The 22,350-nt window shown below is 41.1% G+C and overlaps 4 protein-coding genes across 4 annotated transcripts; all 4 read left to right on the forward strand.

Annotated features, from left to right (window-relative positions):
• Positions 1–4,234: 4,234 nt before the first annotated feature.
• LOC124059251 (olfactory receptor 52K1-like) lies at positions 4,235–5,217 on the forward strand. Its single transcript, XM_046389103.1, has one exon. The coding sequence runs from the start codon at positions 4,276–4,278 to the stop codon at positions 5,215–5,217; it is 942 nt and encodes a 313-aa protein (XP_046245059.1). The 5' UTR covers positions 4,235–4,275.
• Positions 5,218–9,154: 3,937 nt separating this feature from the next.
• On the forward strand, positions 9,155–10,096 carry LOC124059252 (olfactory receptor 52K1-like). Its single transcript, XM_046389104.1, has one exon. The coding sequence runs from the start codon at positions 9,155–9,157 to the stop codon at positions 10,094–10,096; it is 942 nt and encodes a 313-aa protein (XP_046245060.1).
• Positions 10,097–14,477: 4,381 nt separating this feature from the next.
• On the forward strand, positions 14,478–15,466 carry LOC124059255 (olfactory receptor 52K1-like). Its single transcript, XM_046389106.1, has one exon. The coding sequence runs from the start codon at positions 14,519–14,521 to the stop codon at positions 15,464–15,466; it is 948 nt and encodes a 315-aa protein (XP_046245062.1). The 5' UTR covers positions 14,478–14,518.
• A 2,670-nt stretch (positions 15,467–18,136) lies between these two features.
• On the forward strand, positions 18,137–19,084 carry LOC124059256 (olfactory receptor 52K1-like). The gene has a single exon (XM_046389107.1). It carries the CDS (start codon positions 18,137–18,139, stop codon positions 19,082–19,084), a length of 948 nt encoding a protein of 315 aa, XP_046245063.1.
• Positions 19,085–22,350: the final 3,266 nt, after the last annotated feature.

The raw sequence follows: 22,350 nt of genomic DNA on the forward strand, positions 1-22,350 counted from the left end.
AGTCAGCTACATGGCTTTCTACATAGTAATAACTTACTTGAGGATTTTCAATCTGGCTTTAGAGCTCATCACAGCACAGAGATGGCATTTAGTCAAAGTCAAAAGTGACTTTCTATTGGTATCAGACGAGGGACTTTTCTCCGTCCTTGTACGGTTAGACCTTAGTGCTGCATTTCACACCACTGACCATTCTATCTTATTACACAAATTGGAACACCTAATTGGCATTGAAAAAACTGCATTAAGCTGGTTTCAGTCGTATTTATCAAATCAATCTAATTGGCATTAAAAGAACTGCATAAAGATGGTTTCAGTCATATTTATCAGATCAATCTCAATTTGCTCATGCTAATGACGCATCGTCCATACTCACAAAAGTTGGTCACGGAGTCCCCCAAGGCTCTGTGCTTGGGCCAATACTACTCACTCTTTATATGCTCTCCATCGGTGATATAATTAGGAAAGACGCCATAAATTTTCACTGTTATACAGATGACCCACAAGTGTACACTGTAAATGCAAACAATGTTCTTACTTAGGATGAAATAGTGCATTTAACTCAATTCATACTAGTTTTTTACGGTCACCAAGACTGTATTGGCCACCAGGGTACCAGATAACTGTCTTACCCAGCCAGACCAACGAAGCTCTGGACCACCATACCACTTGTCTCACTGAACTCTTCAAAACCAGAAAAGGAGTTGTCGGCCAATCGCTCGATCGCCTCCTCCAGCCAAATTTTTCCAAATAAGTTTGCTTTCATATAGTCTTCTGCTTATTCTTTTTTTGTCATCTTTTCCATGAGATCAATGACATCACCACAACACGCACTGCTGTCCTGCAATGTCTTAGAGATAATTCCAGCAAATTCTTCCTCAGCTGCTCAGTAAGTACATTTATAACGATAATGATTGACCATCGCACAGTGCACATTTTAGGATATCATCAGATCTCAGATTTAGCCAATAGTAAAATTCTTAAGAACTGAGGTCAAGTTAGTTATTAAAGCCTGTATTCAGACTTTACAAACCAAACATACTTAAGTTGGGATGTCACAACAATAAACAAGTGACATATTTTTAATCAGTTGGTAGTTAAAAACAAATTTGATACCTCACATGTGATGTGAAGTTATGGTGAAAATGTTTCATTTCAATTTCTGCCCGATAATTGGGTTTAGAGGGTTATATCACTAAATTGCAACAACACATCTATGTTTTATATGATTTTCAATGCATTCAAAGTCAGTTGAGCCAAATTTGAGCTTCACAGATGAAGTTGTATAGCCTTTTATTATTTTTTTTATTCTTTTAGTTAAGGCTTAGTGCTGAAATGCAGCCATTTCTACCTGCTCATAATCTAAAAAGCTCTCTAATACAGTCGCTGGGTGATGTTGTGCATCATAAGAGTGAGCACACTATAACTACCTTAATTTATTTGTGTTATTTTATTTTTAATGCAATATTCAGACTTTGCATGTGACTTCACACAGGTGCCTGTTGGGGTTCTTAGAATCATGGCTGAGGACACGCCATCACTGATTAACAACATTGCAATCATCCTTGAAGGAAACACTGCCATGGATGAGATTCCCACAACCTCTCAAGCACTCTGTCTTCTGTTCGGCTTAATGTATGGACTCCATCTGGATCACCCCGAAGGTATGAAGAACATATTTGAGTTCACATAGAAGATACTGTTGAACCTCGGACAACAAAAGCTTAGCCCAAAACCGCAAACATTAAAAAATGCTCTTTTGTTCTAGACGTTGTGTAGGGATAGCTATACTGGTTGGGGCTGAACACTTAAGCAAAACATTATTTAATATTTTATGCATTTATTTTTACTGAATTGAATATTATGTTTTACTTGCATCATTTTTTGTTTTGATAAAGTGATTAAAGTGATTAAAGTGACATATTTTGTCATTGGAGGGAACTCAACGAAATTTGTTCTCTGCATTTAACCCACCCTGTAAAATTCAGGATAGAGTTTAAAATCCATCTCCTCACTTAAAAAGCCCTGAACGGCCAGGCACTATCACATCTTAAAGAGTTGATAGTTCCGTATTGTCCCACCAGAACTTTGCATTCCCAAAATTCAGGGCTACTTGTGGTTCCTAGAGTCTTCAAAAGTAGATTTGTAAACAGAGCCTTTAGTTATCAAGCTCCTCTACTATGGAACCATCTTCCGGTTTCGGTCTGGGAGGCGGACACCCTCTCTACATTTAAGAGGAGACTAAAAACTTTCCTCTGTAAGCTCCTGCTTACAGTTAGGGCTGACCACTAGTTATGCTGCTATAGGCTTAGACTGACAGGGATCTCCCATGATGCACTGAGCCTCTCTCGCCTCCTCTAACTCTCCTTCTGCACACATTTATGTCCAATTAATGCATGTTACTAACTCAACTTCGTCCCTGGAGTCCTTGTGCTTTCTTGTTCATGTTCCCATGGATCATGGTTAGACCTCTTGCCGCGGCTTTAAATCTAGTACTATTCTGTACAGCCACTACCATTATTACGGTGAATCACCATAGTACCTTCTGTATACTTCATAATTATCATTATCTACAGTTCCAATACTTCTGGTATTATTACTGTTGCTGCAGCTCTGATTGCTCTGTCTGTTCCGAAAATTCTGCCTTCTAAAAGGCAGTTTTTCCTCGCTACTGTTGCTAAGGAAAAGGCAGGGAAGCACCACAGACTAAAAATATTTGAAATTTCAGTGAGTTCCAGTGTTTACATCCCACACTGAAACAAGCATGAGCCTCTCGCCCATAATTAGATGCACGTTTCCCATCTGCACAGTGATACAAAAAGAAAAAAGTTCCGATATGGAAGTGCTCACAACAAGGTTTGTGAATTATCTCAATAACAGCTCATGATTTCTGTGAAGAGACACCAATGTTGAGTTTTTCCAAATGTATCTTTGTGAGACAGGGACCATCTAATTCCAGCTCACACCAAAATTATCCAAATGGATAAGTAGCACTCAGAAGAACAGTGTGTATTTTTGATTTTGGGGTGAACTGTCCCTTTAATGTCTTATTTTGACAGGTGACGAAGTGTTGGACTCGTCAGCCAATGGCTGCGTCACACAGAGGGCATTAAAGTGCAGAGATAGCAGCTGACCCTGATGCACTGCAGACAAGATGCATTTAAAGATGCCTCCAACAAGTGAATCTGGCTGATTTCTGTTTTATTGAAGTGTGAGCAGGTCCTCACAGTTAATTATATTTGAGCTCTTAAACACATACAACTACACATGGATACATCATACGTGTGTCATATATTCTAGTGTGATGATCTGGGTGGCTGAGCAGTTGAATAATTTGGTCAGTTTTTTTCTTTGTTGTGTTTTGTGAGCTTTGTTAAACTGTTTTCTGGTTCGTGATATGTTGCTGATTCATTTCCATTTCCAATTTCCATTCAATCAACAAATTGGTTAAGTGATAAATGTTGTTGCTGTCATCTGGTAGACCTGATTTCTGAACCTCGTCGAGTTCCCTGTCGTTCTCTTTTTGCTCAAACTTTTCCTGCTGATGTTAGTTGAACGTCACATCTACAGGTGCTTAGTCTTCTGGAGATGAGCTTCAAGTCATTAAAAACCTTGCAAAATGTTTGGGACGAGATGACATAGGACATAAGTTCGACTTCTGAGATTGTGAATGAGATTGTGAATGCACAAAAACAAGTGAAAATATTTGAATGTTCAGGTGGGGCTCAAACCTGCCGACAGATTTGCTCTCTCTGTGAAGTTATGGGATTTTGTCTGTGAGAAGTAGACATTTGAAGGTATCTGATTCAGCAGACTATCTGCTTTTGTTTGCTACAGAGTTTCGTTCTTGTGGTGAAAAAAAGACTGTACTGGGAAGAAAAACAAATGTGTGTCCTCTGGGTTACATCTAACAGTTGTTTTAAATAGGATTTTAGTGTTTCAAGCTTTACAAACACATGACGACTGAAGAAAGTCTCCATCTTAAGCTGTCATTTTCAGTAATTCTCTTAAAGCAGGTGAACATTGTGCAACAAGAGGAAAAAGTCCAGTTAACAATAATGGTGAAAAATGTTGTGCTTGTCAGCTGATCATGACTGAATATGTTTGCATGCATAACTGATGCAAACAAATCCAAACCCATTTAATAACTGAGCTGACATCCTGTGTTGGTGCCTTTGTTTAAAGTGCTGAAGCTTAAATTCTAGAAAGTTATATTTCATTTGGATTAATGTAAATATTAAAAGTAATATTAATATTAGATATTTCTAAGAGGGGAGGATGGAGAACGTCTCCTCGCACAAACACTTCATCCTCAATGGTTTCAACGAACTCGGAGCTCTGAGGCCCGTCCTCTTCATCCCATTTTCCATCATGTTCGTTGTGTCGTTGTCAGCCAACTCCCTGCTGCTGTATGTTGTCATTTCTCAGAGGAGCCTCCACTCACCGATGTGCATCCTCATCGCTGGCATGGCGTTTGTGGACCTGAGCCTCCCACTGTTCTTCGTGCCCAACATGCTGCTGAGCTTCTTGTTCGACTGGAGGGGAATCTCTCTGCTCGGCTGCCTGGTTCAGATGCACTTCATTCACTTTGTGGGAACTTTTCAGTCCACACTGCTGGTATGGATGGCCATAGACCGCTACTTTGCCATCTGCACACCACTTTACTACCATGAATGCATGGCTTTACCAAGATTCCTCAAGTTCATAATCCCGCTGGTGGTCAGAAACGCCATCCTGATCACACTGCTTGTGAGTCTGGCAGGAACACTGTCATTTTGTGCTGATAATGTGATGAACCACTGTTTCTGTGAGCACATGGCCTTGGTGGAGCTGGCCTGTGGAAGTACAGCCATCAACAACCTGACTGGGCTAATGACTATTTTCCTAAATCCCGTAGCAGATTTCATCTTTATTGCTGTGTCGTATGTGGTGATATTCAGCTCTGTGATCAAGTCCAGCAAGTCAAGCGTCAAAGCACTTCACACCTGCATCACCCACATCGTGGTCATTACTGTCAGTCTGACCATCGCACTTGTGGCTTTCTTGTCATATCGGATCAGAAATCATCTTCCTGCAGCCATTCGGGTCTTCTTCAGCACCATGTACCTGTTGTTCCCGAGCTGTTTCAACCCAATGATTTACGGCATCAGAACCGCTGAGATCCGACAGCAGATACTGAAAATGCTTACATACTGTCACCAGACTGCACCCCATTATTAAGAAATTCTGAAAAATCTGTCACGTCAAACTGCTCTTATATATCAAAACTCAATTCAATAAGGGCAAAAACTAGGTGATTATTGCTTTTATGTTGGGGAATGTGGGGCTCTCTCTATTTACAATTTAATTAAAGAGTTTGGTCTAGACCTGCTCAAATTGGAAAGTGTCATGAGATAACTTTTGTTGTGAAAAGTTGTGTTGTTGTGGCGCTATATAAATAAACTGAATTGAAATTGCATTGAAATTTTATTGCTCTTATTTTTTGATTTGTTTTTACGTGATGTCAATTTATTGTTTTTATTCATTTCATTCTTATTATGTTGATATATGTATTTTGTTATATTGTTTGTTATACTGTTTGCTATATTTTGTGTTTTAGATTTTGCAAGTTTTGTCTTGTTTTAACCACATCAGGTGGTGACACCCATGAGCCCCGGTGATGTTTTACTACAGACTTCTGATCTGAACTTCTATGCACAAAATATCCATAACAAACATTATGTCTGAGTACAAAATAGTTGGTAAGTTCAAATGCAACTGGGACCAAAACAGCTTTGGTGTCACCTGATGGTGAGTTGAATCAGGCAGTGGGCGAAGCTGCCAAATAAACCTTGTAAACTTGAATGTGTTATGGGGGTACATTGTGACATTTGGTTGAGGGCTTTGTCTGCAGGGTGTTCAATTTGTTCTATATCTCAGAGGAAGCTGGGTGGTAACTGGAGAACCTCCTGGTGGATACCAGCAGTGAATGAGACTGTCAAACTAAAGCAGCAGAATGGCACCTGGGAGGCTAGAAAATACTGCAGCTTCAAAGTCACTGAAAACCTTCAACCTTATGTGACTGCCAATTTCAGTGCCAGAAGATCTGATCTTTGAACAAACTGTATTTCTACTGATTCGTCTCTCTGTGTAGACAACCGTGTGTTCTATTGGCAGTCACCTGCCCTTGGACATTCTGACAGTGACAACATTCTGCCTAAGTGGTCCATCCTGCCAACTTCACGCACTCTGAAGGTGTGGGTGAATGCAGTTGAAGAACAAATGGCAGATGTGCGAGTTTGTCACACGTGCAAGTCATGAGCAAATCTAAAGTTTCTGTGCTGAGAGCAAGCAAATCAACACTTTACACATTTAACCTTCTTGTTGTGCTTGTTTCATGTTAATTAAGTCTGTATTCCTGGTCCAAAATGACCACCACATTACAGCTGATTACAAAGCCATAACAATAAATATGTTATTGCCTAATGCTGTGTCTAAACAAGTTATTGTGAACACTGCCTTTGAACCTTTGTGGTTACATTTCCTGTTCAAGGCCTCATTAACAGCTCATGACAGCTCTCAACGGCTCATACAACGGATTTCTGAGTAAAAGCATAATGTAAGGATTATTTTGACATAATACTTCTATGAAATATACTGTCCTTATTGTCTCAGCTTTTAGCAAAAACGTGTTGTAACTATTTAATATTTTTAAGTAATGGCACAAAATGACATGTTATGTTCACAGTAAAATTTGCTGCCCACATCATCATCCCATATTTAAACAGTTTGCTTGGCATGTCCTGTTTGAATGGTCAGCGTCCCCTCATCCACTGTGATGTCAGGGCTTAGAGATACTTAGTTAGTTATAAACAGTTATAGGACTTAGTTATAGATGAGTGGCAGGTGCTACACCCACTTGGCCCAAACCTCTTTCATCAGGGCCAGCTTGGCTTGTTGATAATGGCCTGGCCTTGTTTAACAGAGCTTATCAAACATGACAACACATGAAATACCTGGGGTGAATATTACCTAACCAGACTGCATAAAGTGGTGCTAGTTCTGTTTCTGGATTTGTAGGAGACTCGAATATGCTTGGATGTCTATTTTTCTGCCTCCTTCCACTTGTCTTTCTAAATGTGTCTGCCCTCCAAGTCAATTAAGTTTATCACAATGGTTTCAGGAAAAGTTTCAAGCTGTTTCAACGTGGGATATGATGTAGCTCGATGGCTCTATGGGGTCATCCTGATGATACTTTGAGCCAGCAGCTGACCTCTCCTCTCAGATGCAGATGAAGACCAGCACAAGTTCCCAACTTTTGACAGGAACATAACAGCAATCTCAGCAGGGCTCTTATCTGTTGTCTTCAACTCCTGACACTTTGTCCATCAATGTATTTTCACTGTCAGTTTCCTGGCCTCAAGAAAGTTTTATATATTAGGGCTGCGAGAAAACTGTGACTGAAACACGAAGACAATGTTGTGACTGTTTGGGAGAATTGCCCACAAGTCTGGTTCCCGTGCAGGGAAGATTCTTGAAGCAGATCTGCCAACTCTGGGAAAATATTCTGTGTATGACAACAGTGCTTAGCTTTCATGCTATCGCACCGCTTGCACATTTTCATTTCCCACACACAGCTCCATCATAAGTTCATTCAATATCAATCAGCTATGAAAAGAACAACTGTTGTGCTGTAAGAATTAATCAGCAAAACTTAAGATGTAAAAATATTATCTATTATGAATAAAACCTGTTTCTGTTCAGTCTTCCCCAGAAAAGAATGTTAGTTTGTTTTAAGGTTCTTCAAAGTTGGAGTTTTACTTCCTGTGTTTCCTATTTTGATTTCATAACACCCTGGGAGTTTCAGTCCAATTTTGTCTCGTCGACCAATGGCAACATCAGGCGGAGAGTATTAAAGTGTTAAGTGTTCAGGGGGGTCAGGTGGATGGAGGGGTCGATGAACTAACACTAACAAGTAAAACCTGTTGATTTCTTTTCTACCGTTCATCAGGTTCAACTCTTCAGGACCGAGTTCTGAATTCTGCTCTTCTTCCAACCAAATGACTAATCAGAAAGTGAGGGGAAATTATTTAATCTCAGACTGTTTCAGAGATTTTCTATACTGTTACATGTTGTGATTCTCATTAATTTATCTGTCAGGAAACATGTTAAATCATCTCTGTCCACTGGCTGAATACTTGGATTAATTTCACAATATTTTCTGTGTGTTTTCAGTTCTCTCTTCAGCGCAATACCAAATACCCTGAGATGTGAGCCAGGTTTGTTTGCAAAAATGTTTCATGGTGTAGCAGCATCGTTTTTCCCTTGGCATAAATTTGTTGTCGAAAGTTCCAATGCAGCCAAAACAGACTTACTGTTAAATGGAAAGAATTGTGGTAAATGTTGCTGTTTCTCTCAAGCACTGTTTCCAAGCACAAGTTGTCAAGTCATGTTGGAGCAGAATTACACTGTGGAGAAACACATACTCGATATGAGACAAATCATGAAAATATTTTGAGGGAGTGTCAGGACAATTAAAGTATTTGAAGTAAAGAATTTCTATCAGAAAAGCAGAATTGAGCCTCAAATACACCAGAAACTGGCATTAGACAACCTTATCTCCCTCTGAAGATATATTTTCTGAAAACCGTTGACCCCCATTCAGGTGTAAGGAAGCTTTAATGTACAATCAATAATCCAAACATAAAATATCTCCAACTATACGAGTCACTTTAATACAGTAAGAAAATGTTTTATATAATAACTACATTTTCACAAGGACAAAACACCAAAAATTAGTGAAGTAAGGCATTTTTAAACACTGCTTTGATTTTTTTAATATATCAGTTTCATTTCTGTGGCTCATCTTTGCATCTGTTCCTAAGTCATAATAATCAGTGACATTGAATTACATATTAAAAGTCACCATTATGTGAGTGTAAATTGGTCTTAACATTCTGTTTTCCCACTGTGTTTTCAAATGTTTAAGTACCAATCTCTTAGAAACAGCTGAACTCATTTAATATTATACAATATAAATAAGGTTTTCTTGTATCGCGAAAGGCATCCTACAGAAACACAATTTGCAGGTGAGTGGAAGTTTCATTTCTACATGTCTCTCTCTGTTTTCAGGCTTATCAAACTAAAATCCTGAACGAGGTTTTATGAGCACGAGAGGATGGAGAACGTCTCCTCACACAAACACTTTATTCTCAATGGTTTCAACGAACTCGGAGCTCTGAGGCCCGTCCTCTTCATCCCATTTTCCATCATGTTCGTTGTGTCGTTGTCAGCCAACTCCCTGCTGCTGTATGTTGTCATTTCTCAGAGGAGCCTCCACTCACCGATGTGCATCCTCATCGCTGGCATGGCGTTTGTGGACCTGAGCCTCCCGCTGTTTTTTGTCCCTCACATGCTGCTGAGCTTCTTGTTCGACTGGAGGGGAATCTCTCTGCTCGGCTGCCTGGTTCAGATGCACTTCATTCACTTTGTGGGAACTTTTCAATCCACACTGCTGGTATGGATGGCCATAGACCGCTACTTTGCCATCTGCACACCACTTTACTACCATGAATGCATGGCTTTACCAAGATTCCTCAAGTTCATAATCCCACTTGTGGTCAGAAATGTCATCCTGATCACACTGTTTGTGAGTCTGGCAGGAACACTTTCATTTTGTGCTGATAATGTGATGAACCACTGTTTCTGTGAGCACATGGCCTTAGCAGAGCTGGCCTGTGGAAGTACAGCCATCAACAACCTGACTGCATTACTGGCTGTGTTCTTCATCCCTGTAGCAGACGGCATCTTTACTGCTGCATCGTATGGGGTGATTTTTAACTCTGTGATCAAGTCCAGCAAGTCAGGAGGCAAAGCACTTCACACCTGCATAACCCACATCGTGGTCATTACTGTCACTCTGACCATCGCACTTGTGGCTTTCTTGTCATATCGGACCAGAAATCATCTTCCTGTAGCCATTCGGGTCTTCTTCAGCACCATGTACCTGCTGTTCCCGAGCTGTTTCAACCCAATGATTTACGGCATCAGAACCGCTGAGATCCGACAGCAGATCCTGAAAATGCTTACATACTGTCACCAGACTGCACCCCATTATTAAGAAATTCTGAAAAATCTGTCACATCAAACCGCTCTTATATATCAAAATTCAATTCAATAAGGGCAAAAACTAGGTGATTATTGCTTTTGTTGTTCTTATTTTTTGACTTGTTTGTTTTTACGAGATGTCAATTTATTGCTTTTATTCATTTCATTCTTATTATGTTGATATCAATATTTTGTTATACTGCTTGTTATACTGTTTGCTACATTTTGTGTTTTAAATTTTGCAAGTTTTGCCTTGTTTTAACCGCATCAGGTGGTGACACCCATGAGCCCCGGTGATGTTTTAGTACTGACTTCTGATCTGAACTTCTATGCACAAAATATCCATAACAAACATCGTGTTTGAGCACAAAATAGTTGGTAAGTTCAAATGCAACTGGGACCAAAACAGCTTTGGTGTCACCTGATGGTGAGTTAAATCAGGCAGTGGGCGAAGCTGCCAAATAAACCTCGTAAACTTGAATGTGTTATGGGGGTACATTGTGACATTTGGTTGAGGCCGTTGTCTGCAGGGTGTTCAATTTGTCCTACATCTCAGAAGAAGCTGGGTGGTAGCTGCCAGAGTGATCATGTTTGTGTCTTAACTTAATATTTATAACCCTTTGGGCAGATATCACAGGTTTCGTCTATTTTTGTATGTAATTTCTGTACAGTATTGGTTTGACTTCATTTTTTGGTCCATGATAAATAAAGCAATACCTCACTATCGTGACTGATCCTTATCTGAAAAAATCTTGCTGGCAATACACTGGTATCTTAATAAAATTAACATCTGAAAACTACACAGAGACATTAAGCATTTATTTACTACTACAAAATTCTTGTGTCAAATTACAATCATGATAAAGAGTTGCTCCTACAGGGATGCAGCATGTCAACACATATGTGTATACTACAAACTTTTTCTCGTCCATTCCTAGAGCTGATTTGGCAAAAGTAACTAACTACCCCGAAATACTACTGTTAACTATATGACATGTTAGTGCAAACTCTGACTCAAAACCTTTGGCTGAAGAGGTCCTCCTGTTTCTGCAGTGTTGACCAGACCTTCTTTGTAGCCTTACAGTGTTCATACATTTTAATACATTACAGAAGCCCCAGAAAACCATGGACATCTGCGAGTTTGACTGAAAACACAGCTCTACAAGCGTGCAATAAATAACCACAACACTGAGTGGCCCGGAAAAACTCCCAAGCAGGTTTCTTTTCTATGCCATCCATGTTTGGCTTGTGTTTTATGAGTCACCTATTTCACTATGAACTCGGATGGACTATGGACAAGTCCCTCAGGAATATCTTCAAATATGCAGATTCACAGACAGATGCACACATTAGTCAAATTTTACAACTACAGAAGCTAAATCCTCTAAAGTCAACATTGGAGCCAATAAAACACATGGAGAACCACTGGAATGACGTAATATTAGGAGGCATATCAAGGTAAAATAAGTGAAGCCCCAGAGATTAAAAATATTTGAAATTTCATTCAGTTCCAGTGTTTACATCTCGCCCTGACACGAGCACGAGCCTCTTGCCCATAAGTAGATGCACGTTTCCCCTCTGCACAGTGATGTGGAAAGAAAATAGTTCATATATTAGGCTGTAAGGTGAACCACGAAAAGTCTTTTAGAAATTGATTTCTGCTTCACAGCCGGAGGCTACAGAATCTTTAGTTCATAAAACAAGTCTTGTTAAGCTAACAGCAAAAAGTCTGTCGCTAAAAATTCAGTCTAGTAATCCAGTCAGATTCTCTATGTCGAGGCATTTAATGCAGAACTAGCTCCTTCAGAGCGTAAACTCCAGCAGTACTGAAGACAAGGAAAATACACCAGAAAGTCCTCAAAAATCGAAATTATCTAAATATAAACTGTGTTATATGCACATTACTTCTGTGAGGCACGAAAAGATACAAGATTTCATCATCACACGGTGGAATACTTACAGGAACCTACAACGATGGCTCGAGTTGAAGGGTGAGTGTCGGTACGTGGCTGAGAACTACAAACACTGTATGGATCTGGAGTTCAAAAACATAACCGAGGATGCCGCCTTCCATCCCACATGCTACCGTAGGTTTATCTACAAAAACGGCATTGCAAGGGTAGAAAGACGTCTTGTACGTGACAGAGAGAAGGAGAAGATACGGAAGACCAGTCAAGAACGTCGAGCAGCAGTCCAGGTCAGGCCTACCTATCCCGAGCTCTGGCCCTGTCCTTCCTGCCCTGTGCATAATATGCAAGAAAAAGGAGAAACTCATCACTAAAGCAGGCAAACGGCAAAAAGAAACATTAACAGCGGGTTAACAAAAACAAAAATCAAAAATGCCCACTCCAAGGTGTTGATGTTTCAAACTACAGGTAACTGCAGTGCAATTTTCTCAAGTTTTGTTATTTTTAGGGGTTTATTAATTGGATTAAGATGTATAGATATGAGAAACCTAGTGCAACTGTTGTCACAAATGGTCTGGATTCCCCATTTTGCAGGTTGTTTAGACGTACAAAACAGCGGGACGCCCTGTCCCCGCTTCTGTTCACATTAGTTATTGAGCCATTAGCATTTAGCAGCCATTATCTATCTATCCAGAGTCCTGTATCCAGGTTCTCCTGGATACAATACAATCATTCTCCCAAATCTCTGCTTAGAACATCAACTGGCATAAAGGCAGCCATGTTGCCGTTCTGTTGACACATAGCGAGTACCCTATTAGAGTAGCCTGATCATGATCACGTGTCAAACCGTGCCACCACTCACGAACCAAAATCTTATTACGCTCTGAAGGAGCCAGTTCTGCATTAAATGCCTTGACATAGAGAATCGACTTGATTTTTAGTGACACAGGCTTCGCTGTTACCTTAACATGTCTTGCTATTTTTTATGAACTAAAGATGGTGTAGCCCCAGGATTGCAGAGCGGGATGAAACGATAACAGGGTTCACTTTACGGTCTATACAGAAGTGCTCACAACAAGGTTTGTGAATTATCTCAATAACAGCTCATGATTTCTGTGAAGAGACACCAATGTTGAGTTTTTCCAAATGTATCTTTGTGAGACAGGGGCCATCTAATTCCAGCTCACACTAAAATTAGCACTCAGAAGAACAGTGTGTATTTTTGATTTTGGGGTGAACTGTCCCTTTAATGTCTTATTTTGACAGGTGACGAAGTGTTGGACTCGTCAGCCAATGGCTGCGTCACACAGAGGGCATTAAAGTGCAGAGTCAGTGGTTCGGCAGTGACGGGGAGAGGGAGGGATTGATGGAGATAGCAGCTGACCCTGATGCACTGCAGACAAGATGCATTTAAAGATGCCTCCAACAAGTGAATCTGGCTGATTTCTGTTTTATTGAAGTGTGAGCAGGTCCTCACAGTTAATTATATTTGAGCTCTTAAACACATACAACTACACATGGATACATCATACGTGTGTCATATATTCTAGTGTGATGATCTGGGTGGCTGAGCAGTTGAATAATTTGGTCAGTTTTTTTCTTTGTTGTGTTTTGTGAGCTTTGTTAAACTGTTTTCTGGTTCGTGATATGTTGCTGATTCATTTCCATTTCCAATTTCCATTCAATCAACAAATTGGTTAAGTGATAAATGTTGTTGCTGTCATCTGGTAGACCTGATTTCTGAACCTCGTCGAGTTCCCTGTCGTTCTCTTTTTGCTCAAACTTTTCCTGCTGATGTTAGTTGAACGTCACATCTACAGGTGCTTAGTCTTCTGGAGATGAGCTTCAAGTCATTAAAAACCTTGCAAAATGTTTGGGACGAGATGACATAGGACATAAGTTCGACTTCTGAGATTGTGAATGAGATTGTGAATGCACAAAAACAAGTGAAAATATTTGAATGTTCAGGTGGGGCTCAAACCTGCCGACAGATTTGCTCTCTCTGTGAAGTTATGGGATTTTGTCTGTGAGAAGTAGACATTTGAAGGTATCTGATTCAGCAGACTATCTGCTTTTGTTTGCTACAGAGTTTCGTTCTTGTGGTGAAAAAAAGACTGTACTGGGAAGAAAAACAAATGTGTGTCCTCTGGGTTACATCTAACAGTTGTTTTAAATAGGATTTTAGTGTTTCAAGCTTTACAAACACATGACGACTGAAGAAAGTCTCCATCTTAAGCTGTCATTTTCAGTAATTCTCTTAAAGCAGGTGAACATTGTGCAACAAGAGGAAAAAGTCCAGTTAACAATAATGGTGAAAAATGTTGTGCTTGTCAGCTGATCATGACTGAATATGTTTGCATGCATAACTGATGCAAACAAATCCAAACCCATTTAATAACTGAGCTGACATCCTGTGTTGGTGCCTTTGTTTAAAGTGCTGAAGCTTAAATTCTAGAAAGTTATATTTCATTTGGATTAATGTAAATATTAAAAGTAATATTAATATTAGATATTTCTAAGAGGGGAGGATGGAGAACGTCTCCTCGCACAAACACTTCATCCTCAATGGTTTCAACGAACTCGGAGCGCTGAGGCCCGTCCTCTTCATCCCATTTTCCATCATGTTCGTTGTGTCGTTGTCAGCCAACTCCCTGCTGCTGTATGTTGTCATTTCTCAGAGGAGCCTCCACTCACCGATGTGCATCCTCATCGCTGGCATGGCGTTTGTGGACCTGAGCCTCCCACTGTTCTTCGTGCCCAACATGCTGCTGAGCTTCTTGTTCGACTGGAGGGGAATCTCTCTGCTCGGCTGCCTGGTTCAGATCTACTTTGTTCACCTGTTAGGAACCTTTCAGTCCACTCTGCTGCTGTGGATGGCGCTGGACCGCTACTTCGCCATCTGCACGCCACTTTACTACCATGAATGCATGGCCTTACCAAGATTCTTCAAATTCGTGATGCCTCTGCTGATCAGAAATGTGCTCATGGTCACGCTGATCGTAACCCTGGCAGGATCACTGTCATTCTGCAGTCCAAATGTGATAAACCACTGTTTCTGTGAGCACATGGCCTTAGTGGAGCTGGCCTGTGGAAGCACCGCTGTCAACAATCTGGTGGGGCTGTTGACTGTGTCCCTCATCCCCGTAGCTGACTTCATCATCATCACTGCCTCCTACATAGTCATATTCAGATCTGTTCTGAGTTCAGGCCAGTCAGGAGTCAAAGCACTTCACACCTGCATCACCCACATCGTGGTCATGTCTGTCAGCCTGACCATCATACTCGTCGCTTTCCTGTCATATCGGATAAGAAACGGTCCTCCAGCAGCCATTCGGGTCTTCTTCAGCATCATGTACCTGCTGTTCCCGAGCTGTTTCAACCCGATCATCTACGGCATCAGAACCACCGAGATCCGACAGCACATTGTGAAGACACTAATGTGCGGTCGCTTTCTTAAAACGGTTGCCCATTCTTAAGATACTGTTACGTATTTAAGTAACTCTTCTGCAAAAGTCCATCTATGACGTGACAAGGAAGAAGTTGGTAAGAAGTTAAAAATCACAAAATAAAAATGGTCAAGATTAGGATAAAGTCAGTAATTGACAGAAATGGCATTTTGAACTACTGACTTTGACTAGACATCAGCCACATGTCAGGACTGGGTTTGACCGAGTGTTCTGTAATAGTTCTTACTCTCTGATGATCAGCTTGATGGGTAAGCCCGACTTCTGCACCCAGGTGGTTTGGGCCTCTGCTGCATAATAACTGCTTTTTAAATGTGTTGTGACCACAGACAGGAAATTCCAAATAAAACTTCTGTTCAGCTCAGCCCTGATTTCTCATTTTGATTATTATTTCGAATATTTAAAAAATTATGCACTGAATTAAAAATGCCAAGAAACTCTGACATGTCCCACTCAAACATGAGACCTGAGTAGTACAACCACTCCAGGTTCAATCAAAACATTGCCACCTTCAAGAAACCTGGTAGAAGAGTGCAGCACGGACCAAAGAACAAACCATTAAATTTGGAGCAGATCTGAATCACACGCCAGATACGCAAATAAATTTTAACTTTGCTTGCAGAATGAGTAGGATTCAAGTGTTGCCTTCTCTCCATCCCCTGAGTAAGTTACTCAGCGATTGAACAGAGGGACTGACTCAGAGAAATAAAAAGTTATTATCATAAACACTCCCGACCTCCACACAAAGCCGCAGGTATGAGCCACACTGCCTAGCATAAGTGATACACACATTATCCACATGGAGACGGAGACGCATATGGTCACTGCATTTTTAGCCCACAGTCCGACCCCAAACCCTGCACACGGTGACCGGCTGGAGGCTACAAGTGCACAACCCAAAGACGGCAAGAAACGTCCCCAACACAGTAATAAGGATAAGAAGAAGAAAACACGGGCAGGCTGTCACACACTTCCACTGACTGACTGAGTGAGCTGTGATGCTAACACTTCACTTACACACCATCTTGTTCTGACATATTTCTATTACTTTGAGTAAATACACCCAGACAAAGCGTGTTTACACTTGCAGAAGAGTGGACTGTTGGCCTTGGCGGAGGTCTGGGCTGTCCACATGTCCTCCTGTTATCACTGGATTTGGTTCATTAAAAGCAAAAGTGTTTCAAACTGTTGGTGTGACGGACATGTCAAACTCTTCGTATGCAGCCAATGGCAGCATCAAGTGGAGGGTATTAAAGTGCTGAGTCAGCGCCCCCATGGCCTAGATGGGTGGAGGGAGGTATGGAGGAGAGTCAGCAGCTGAAATGATCCACCTGCAGACGGGACACATTTACTGATGGGACTCTGACACCAACAAGTAAACCCTGCAGATTTCTTTTCAGCTCTTCGTGTTCAAACATTCAGAGATCAGCAGGGGGCTCATTCACCTCAGACTGTTTTCAGACATCTTCTACAAACAATGGTATTGTTGTACACACTGATCTGTTTGTATGTTCCTGGAGCCTCTTGTCCTCTTTTATTTCTAGATGCTGAAGAGTAATTAATCCATCAGGTAAACCTTTCCACTGATTTCAGTGTACAAAGTTTTCTCTTCGTTGTGAACCCAAACACCCTGAAGAGAGAGGAGCCTCCTGCACTCCGTGTGAGGTTTGTTTACTGTATGAATTCATGGTGCTGATTCGTGTCTTTCACTGACAGATATCTGTTCAAAGTTTCCACTCAGATGTACAGTCTGGTAAGTGTTCGTGCTGTCTTTCTGGTCAACACGACCTCTCAGACTTCTCTGAGGTCACCGGCGAGGTGAAAGAGAAACACTGGAGCACTTTTTCGTTCCCTGATGAAGTTTGTTCAGGGACTAAAGAAAAATAGTTCCTTTAGCCTTGTAATGAAATGTGTTTGTATTTTATTTGTTCTTCCTAAAATCCAATTTACCTGATGCCTTCACAATCTGTATGGCATACAACACTCCCCACCCCGAGCCTCAGCTCAGATCAGTACTGGACAAGCGTGTCGTCTTTCAAAGCAGTATCGCAGGAGTTTCTGAAATTGTGATGAAATTTAACCAGTAGGATTTATGTATTCATTTTTTCCTGATAGTCTGGACACAGGATGTGAATCCTGGATTCTGGTGTGACAGACCTGGACTTCTTACAGCCATTATCCACTCAGACCAACATATATGTAGAGTTAAATGAAATATTATTATTAAAGTTGAATATTAGTGGAGATTAGTGGAGAGTTTTTTCTTTTTTGCTGTGTCCGTTAACACGTCTTTAGGTCTTAGCCTTCAATACCTACAAAAATTTGTGTGATGATCTCTAGTGAGACGTTAGTTTAATGAACACGTATCTGAAACACTGAAATAGCAGCTGAAGCATCCTGTCCTTCACACCTGACTGCTCACTCGAACCAAACAACAAAGGTACTGATGTGAGGTGGTGGTTTCACTAATTCAGTGTTTTCACAAACAACGGTTAACAAATAATCAACAGATCATCCTAAGTTAGTGGTGTTCTTTAACTGTTTTTAAACAGATTGACATCAGGTTTCTGCTCTTTCAACTAGAACCTACCACAGAAACTTTCACTTTTAGTGACTATTCAAATCTCTGATTGCAGGCTGATCAAACTAAAATCCTGAACGAGGTTTTATGAAGAGGGGAGGATGGAGAACGTCTCCTCACACAAACACTTCATCCTCAATGGTTTCAACGAACTCGGAGCGCTGAGGCCCGTCCTCTTCATCCCATTTTCCATCATGTTCGTTGTGTCGTTGTCAGCCAACTCCCTGCTGCTGTATGTTGTCATTTCTCAGAGGAGCCTCCACTCACCGATGTGCATCCTCATCGCTGGCATGGCGTTTGTGGACCTGAGCCTCCCACTGTTCTTCGTGCCCAACATGCTGCTGAGCTTCTTGTTCGACTGGAGGGGAATCTCTCTGATCGGCTGCCTGGTTCAGATCTACTTTGTTCACCTGTTAGGAGCGTTTCAGTCCACTCTGCTGCTGTGGATGGCGCTGGACCGCTACTTTGCCATCTGCACGCCACTTTACTACCATGAATGCATGGCTTTACCAAGATTCTTCAAATTCGTGATGCCTCTGCTGGTCAGAAATGTGTTCATGGTCTCACTGGTCGTGATTCTTGCAGGATCACTGTCATTCTGCTTCAGAAACGTGATCCAACACTGTTTCTGTGAGCACATGGCCTTAGTGGAGCTGGCCTGTGGAAGCACCGCTGTCAACAGTCTGGTGGGGTTGATCTCAGTGTTCCTCATCCCCGTAGCTGACTTCATCATCATCACTGCCTCCTACATAGTCATATTCAGATCTGTTCTGAGTTCAGGCCAGTCAGGAGTCAAAGCACTTCACACCTGCATCACCCACATCGTGGTCATGTCTGTCAGCCTGACCATCATACTCGTCGCTTTCCTGTCATATCGGATAAGAAACGGTCCTCCAGCAGCCATTCGGGTCTTCTTCAGCATCATGTACCTGCTGTTCCCGAGCTGTTTCAACCCGATCATCTACGGCGTCAGAACCACCGAAATCAGACAGCACATTGTGAAGACACTAATGTGCTGTCGCTTTGTCACAAATGTGAATTATTCGTAAGAACCTATTCATGTAAAATATACAGAACAGATTATGAGAGTTGATGTCAAAATTCTTTTAAAGCTTTTTAAATGCACAGCATGAAGTTTCTGCCTCTCAATCAAAACAACGGGAACAGTTTCATGATGTAGTGAAGCAGTGTGGGATGACGGGAGCTGCTGTCTTGATGAAAATCTATCTGACATGACTCAGGCAGAAATGCTCACGGTCGAGGTAAAGTTTTAATCACAACTTCCTCCCTGACTCTTCAGTGACAGGAAATGAAACATATCATTAGCCCAAACAAAATTAGATTTCCCAGGGTTTGCTTGTTTGTTATACATTTATGGAATAATGTAAGAACACAACTGAGCAAAAACAAATAACAAAGTGAAGTTGGTCTTTAGAAACTAAGAAATGTTATGTATAATATCTAAGTTAATGTCTACTTTCTTGCAATGCAAAAATATGAGATACGTCAAAATTGGTAATTAAGACTTAGACAATATGAAGTAAAATGCTGAGACAAATCAGCATTATGAGTCAGTTTGATTTTTAACTCAACATTATATTACTGGCAAAAGTTAGACAAAAATGCCTGGAATGATGTGCACTTCATACTGGTTTCATAATTTACACATAAATGAAGAACGTGATGTAATGAATAAGTCCACTTCTGCATTTATTATTTTTCATTCCTTTCATTCCATGCTTCCTCAAGTGCCAAATACATATTTTTGTTTGGTTGGACATGTTCAAATAATGTCTCTAAATGAGGACTTATACACGTACAAAACAAATATCTCAGCACGTGTTGTTTTTAAATATGTCGGAAACAGACATCTGATGCTTATCATAAAATCTGTTATTTAGCATATTCATATGATGTCATGTATTCTGTGGGAGGAGGGGTCTGTGTGTGCGTCACACATCACAGTGTCACCAAGAACCAACTGACTGAAATAAAGTAAAATAAAATTCACACTGACTGACTCAAAATACCAGCCTTGCTCCACTCACCTGGACTTACCTGCTCGCTGTAACCTCCACCATGCACTCATAAACTCCACAAGCGAACGCAACGATCCAAGTTTTATCAAGGCGTTTTGTTTTGACCACACGGACAAACACTTTTGTGTCTTACCTCTGGATGTCCGAGCTGAGGTTTGATCCCACGTCGCCAATCACGGTCTTTCGCCACTGGACCGTTTTCAGCACTGACAGAAACCAACAAGCAGAGAGACAAAGAGGATCAGACTGAAGGTGGAGGCTCAAGAAAAGCCAGCGTGAAAGTGGAGAGAAAACTTCAGACTGAACTCCCAGCAGTCTGATGGAAAGATTTTGGATGACAGAGCTGATACAGGTTTAGTACCTGAACAGATCCTGTCTCAATGTTTGGACTCCATGTGCTGCTCTGGTAGCTCACCTGGTACAGCGAGTGTCTGATGTCCAGAGTTCCCAGCAGAGGTCACACGTTCAGGACTTGAGGACGTCTTGCAGCTTGTCTTCTTTCTGTCTCACTCTGCAGCTGCTCTGTAAGGTCTAAAAAGACCAAGAAACCATCTGAGCAGCTGATACAAGTCAGACCTTCTCTCTTCGAGCTGAGTTAAATAGGCTAGGGAGCGCCGTGTAGCCGGTCTACAGGCGATCTGACCTGTGGACCAATAGCAGGAGGGTCACGGTCAGCGTCCTGACCAGAACTGTGCTTGTTAATTTCTGAGATAAAGCTGCATATGATTCATAATCACATTACAAGGCTTTGTAATAGTACAGGCTGACTACTTACTTTACTTTTGTTTACATTATATCTGTAATTTTACAACTTGTTAAAATCAAATATGTATATAAATTAAACACAGATAAGCAATAATGAGTCATGACATTCAGAAAAAAAGAAACTTGACAAAAAAACAAATAATAAACGCGGTCAAAATAAAGATTATAGGAGTATGAGTGTAAGACAATTCAAAATACCTTAGCATATATTTCACATAAGCAGACAACAGCTCGGATAAAATTATGACAGTTTAACAAAATATAGCTCAACGTACGTATTACACACAGTCTTATTCAGAGCATAAATTACACAAAGCCTTCAATCAAAAGCTTAAAACGCTCTTTCATACACTTAGTTAATAGTAGCGCTTAGCAATATGGCGCCACCGCGCCATGTCAGCAAGTAACCGGAAGTGCGAAACCCGTTTGAATATTACATTTAACTAACTACCATTTAACTACATTTACTCACGGCTGGCTGGCAACACAGTAAACAATTTTTAAAACGCGCTCTCTTAAACCACAAGATGCAACCATCGGTTACACTCAGACTTACGACACACACTGCGCAGAACCGAAGTTCCAGCTACGACATGTCGAGTCGGTTAGCAAAGAAACGAAGCTTTCTAAGCTCAACACGTATTCTTCAAATCACGTGTGACTGTTACCGAACAATTGAAAACGTGCTTACGTGTCACGTCGACTCATTTTACAGACAGAAAAGCAAGTTTTATTTATCACACCTGCGAAACAACGGAGAGAAGGTTTGGGCCCCCTCAGGACGGCGCTCGTTCACTTCGTTTTGGCTTCCGGGGTGCATCCACAAAAGCACAACAGCGCCACCTCCTGTCACAAACGTGTCTTGCCTTGACGTAAAGGCTGTTGACCTGGTGTCCACAGGCCAGTCAGTAACACGCACAGCACGTAACATTTCCAACCCTTTAACAGGTGAGCTCACACAGACTGGTCCTCGGGGCAGCTGACAGGTCTGTGTGCGTGCTGACAAACCAAGAGGAAGGTTGTGTTGTTGTTTGAAAGTTAAGGAAAGGAAACTGACATTTTTTCAAGATTATTTCAAGAGATACAGGATAGGTTTATTTGTCACACACACAATCATACACGGTACAATGTGCAGTGAAATTCTTTGTGTCCCTGCTACCAAAAAATAGGTAAATAAAAAAATTAAATTTAAAGAAAAATAATAAAATTAAATTTAAATTTAAAAAAAAGTGAAAATGTGCATTATTTACATCTAGTGCATGTAGTGCAGGTGGGAGTGGGATTGTCCAGATTAACGCTCACTGTTGAGCAGACGGATGGTCTGGAGGAAGAAGCTTTCCTCATCCTCTCAGTGTTGGTTCTCAGGCAGCGGAACCGACGGCCTGATGGCAACAGGGAGAAGAGTGAGTGTCCGGGGTGATGGGGCTGCCTGAGGATCTTCTCGGCTCTCGACCTGCATCGTTTGGTGTAAATGTCCTGCAGGTCGGGTAAGGTTGTTCTGATTGTCTCAG

The sequence above is a fragment of the Scatophagus argus genome, chromosome 5 (assembly GCF_020382885.2).
Source record: "Scatophagus argus isolate fScaArg1 chromosome 5, fScaArg1.pri, whole genome shotgun sequence".
Lineage (NCBI taxonomy): Eukaryota > Metazoa > Chordata > Actinopteri > Scatophagidae > Scatophagus > Scatophagus argus.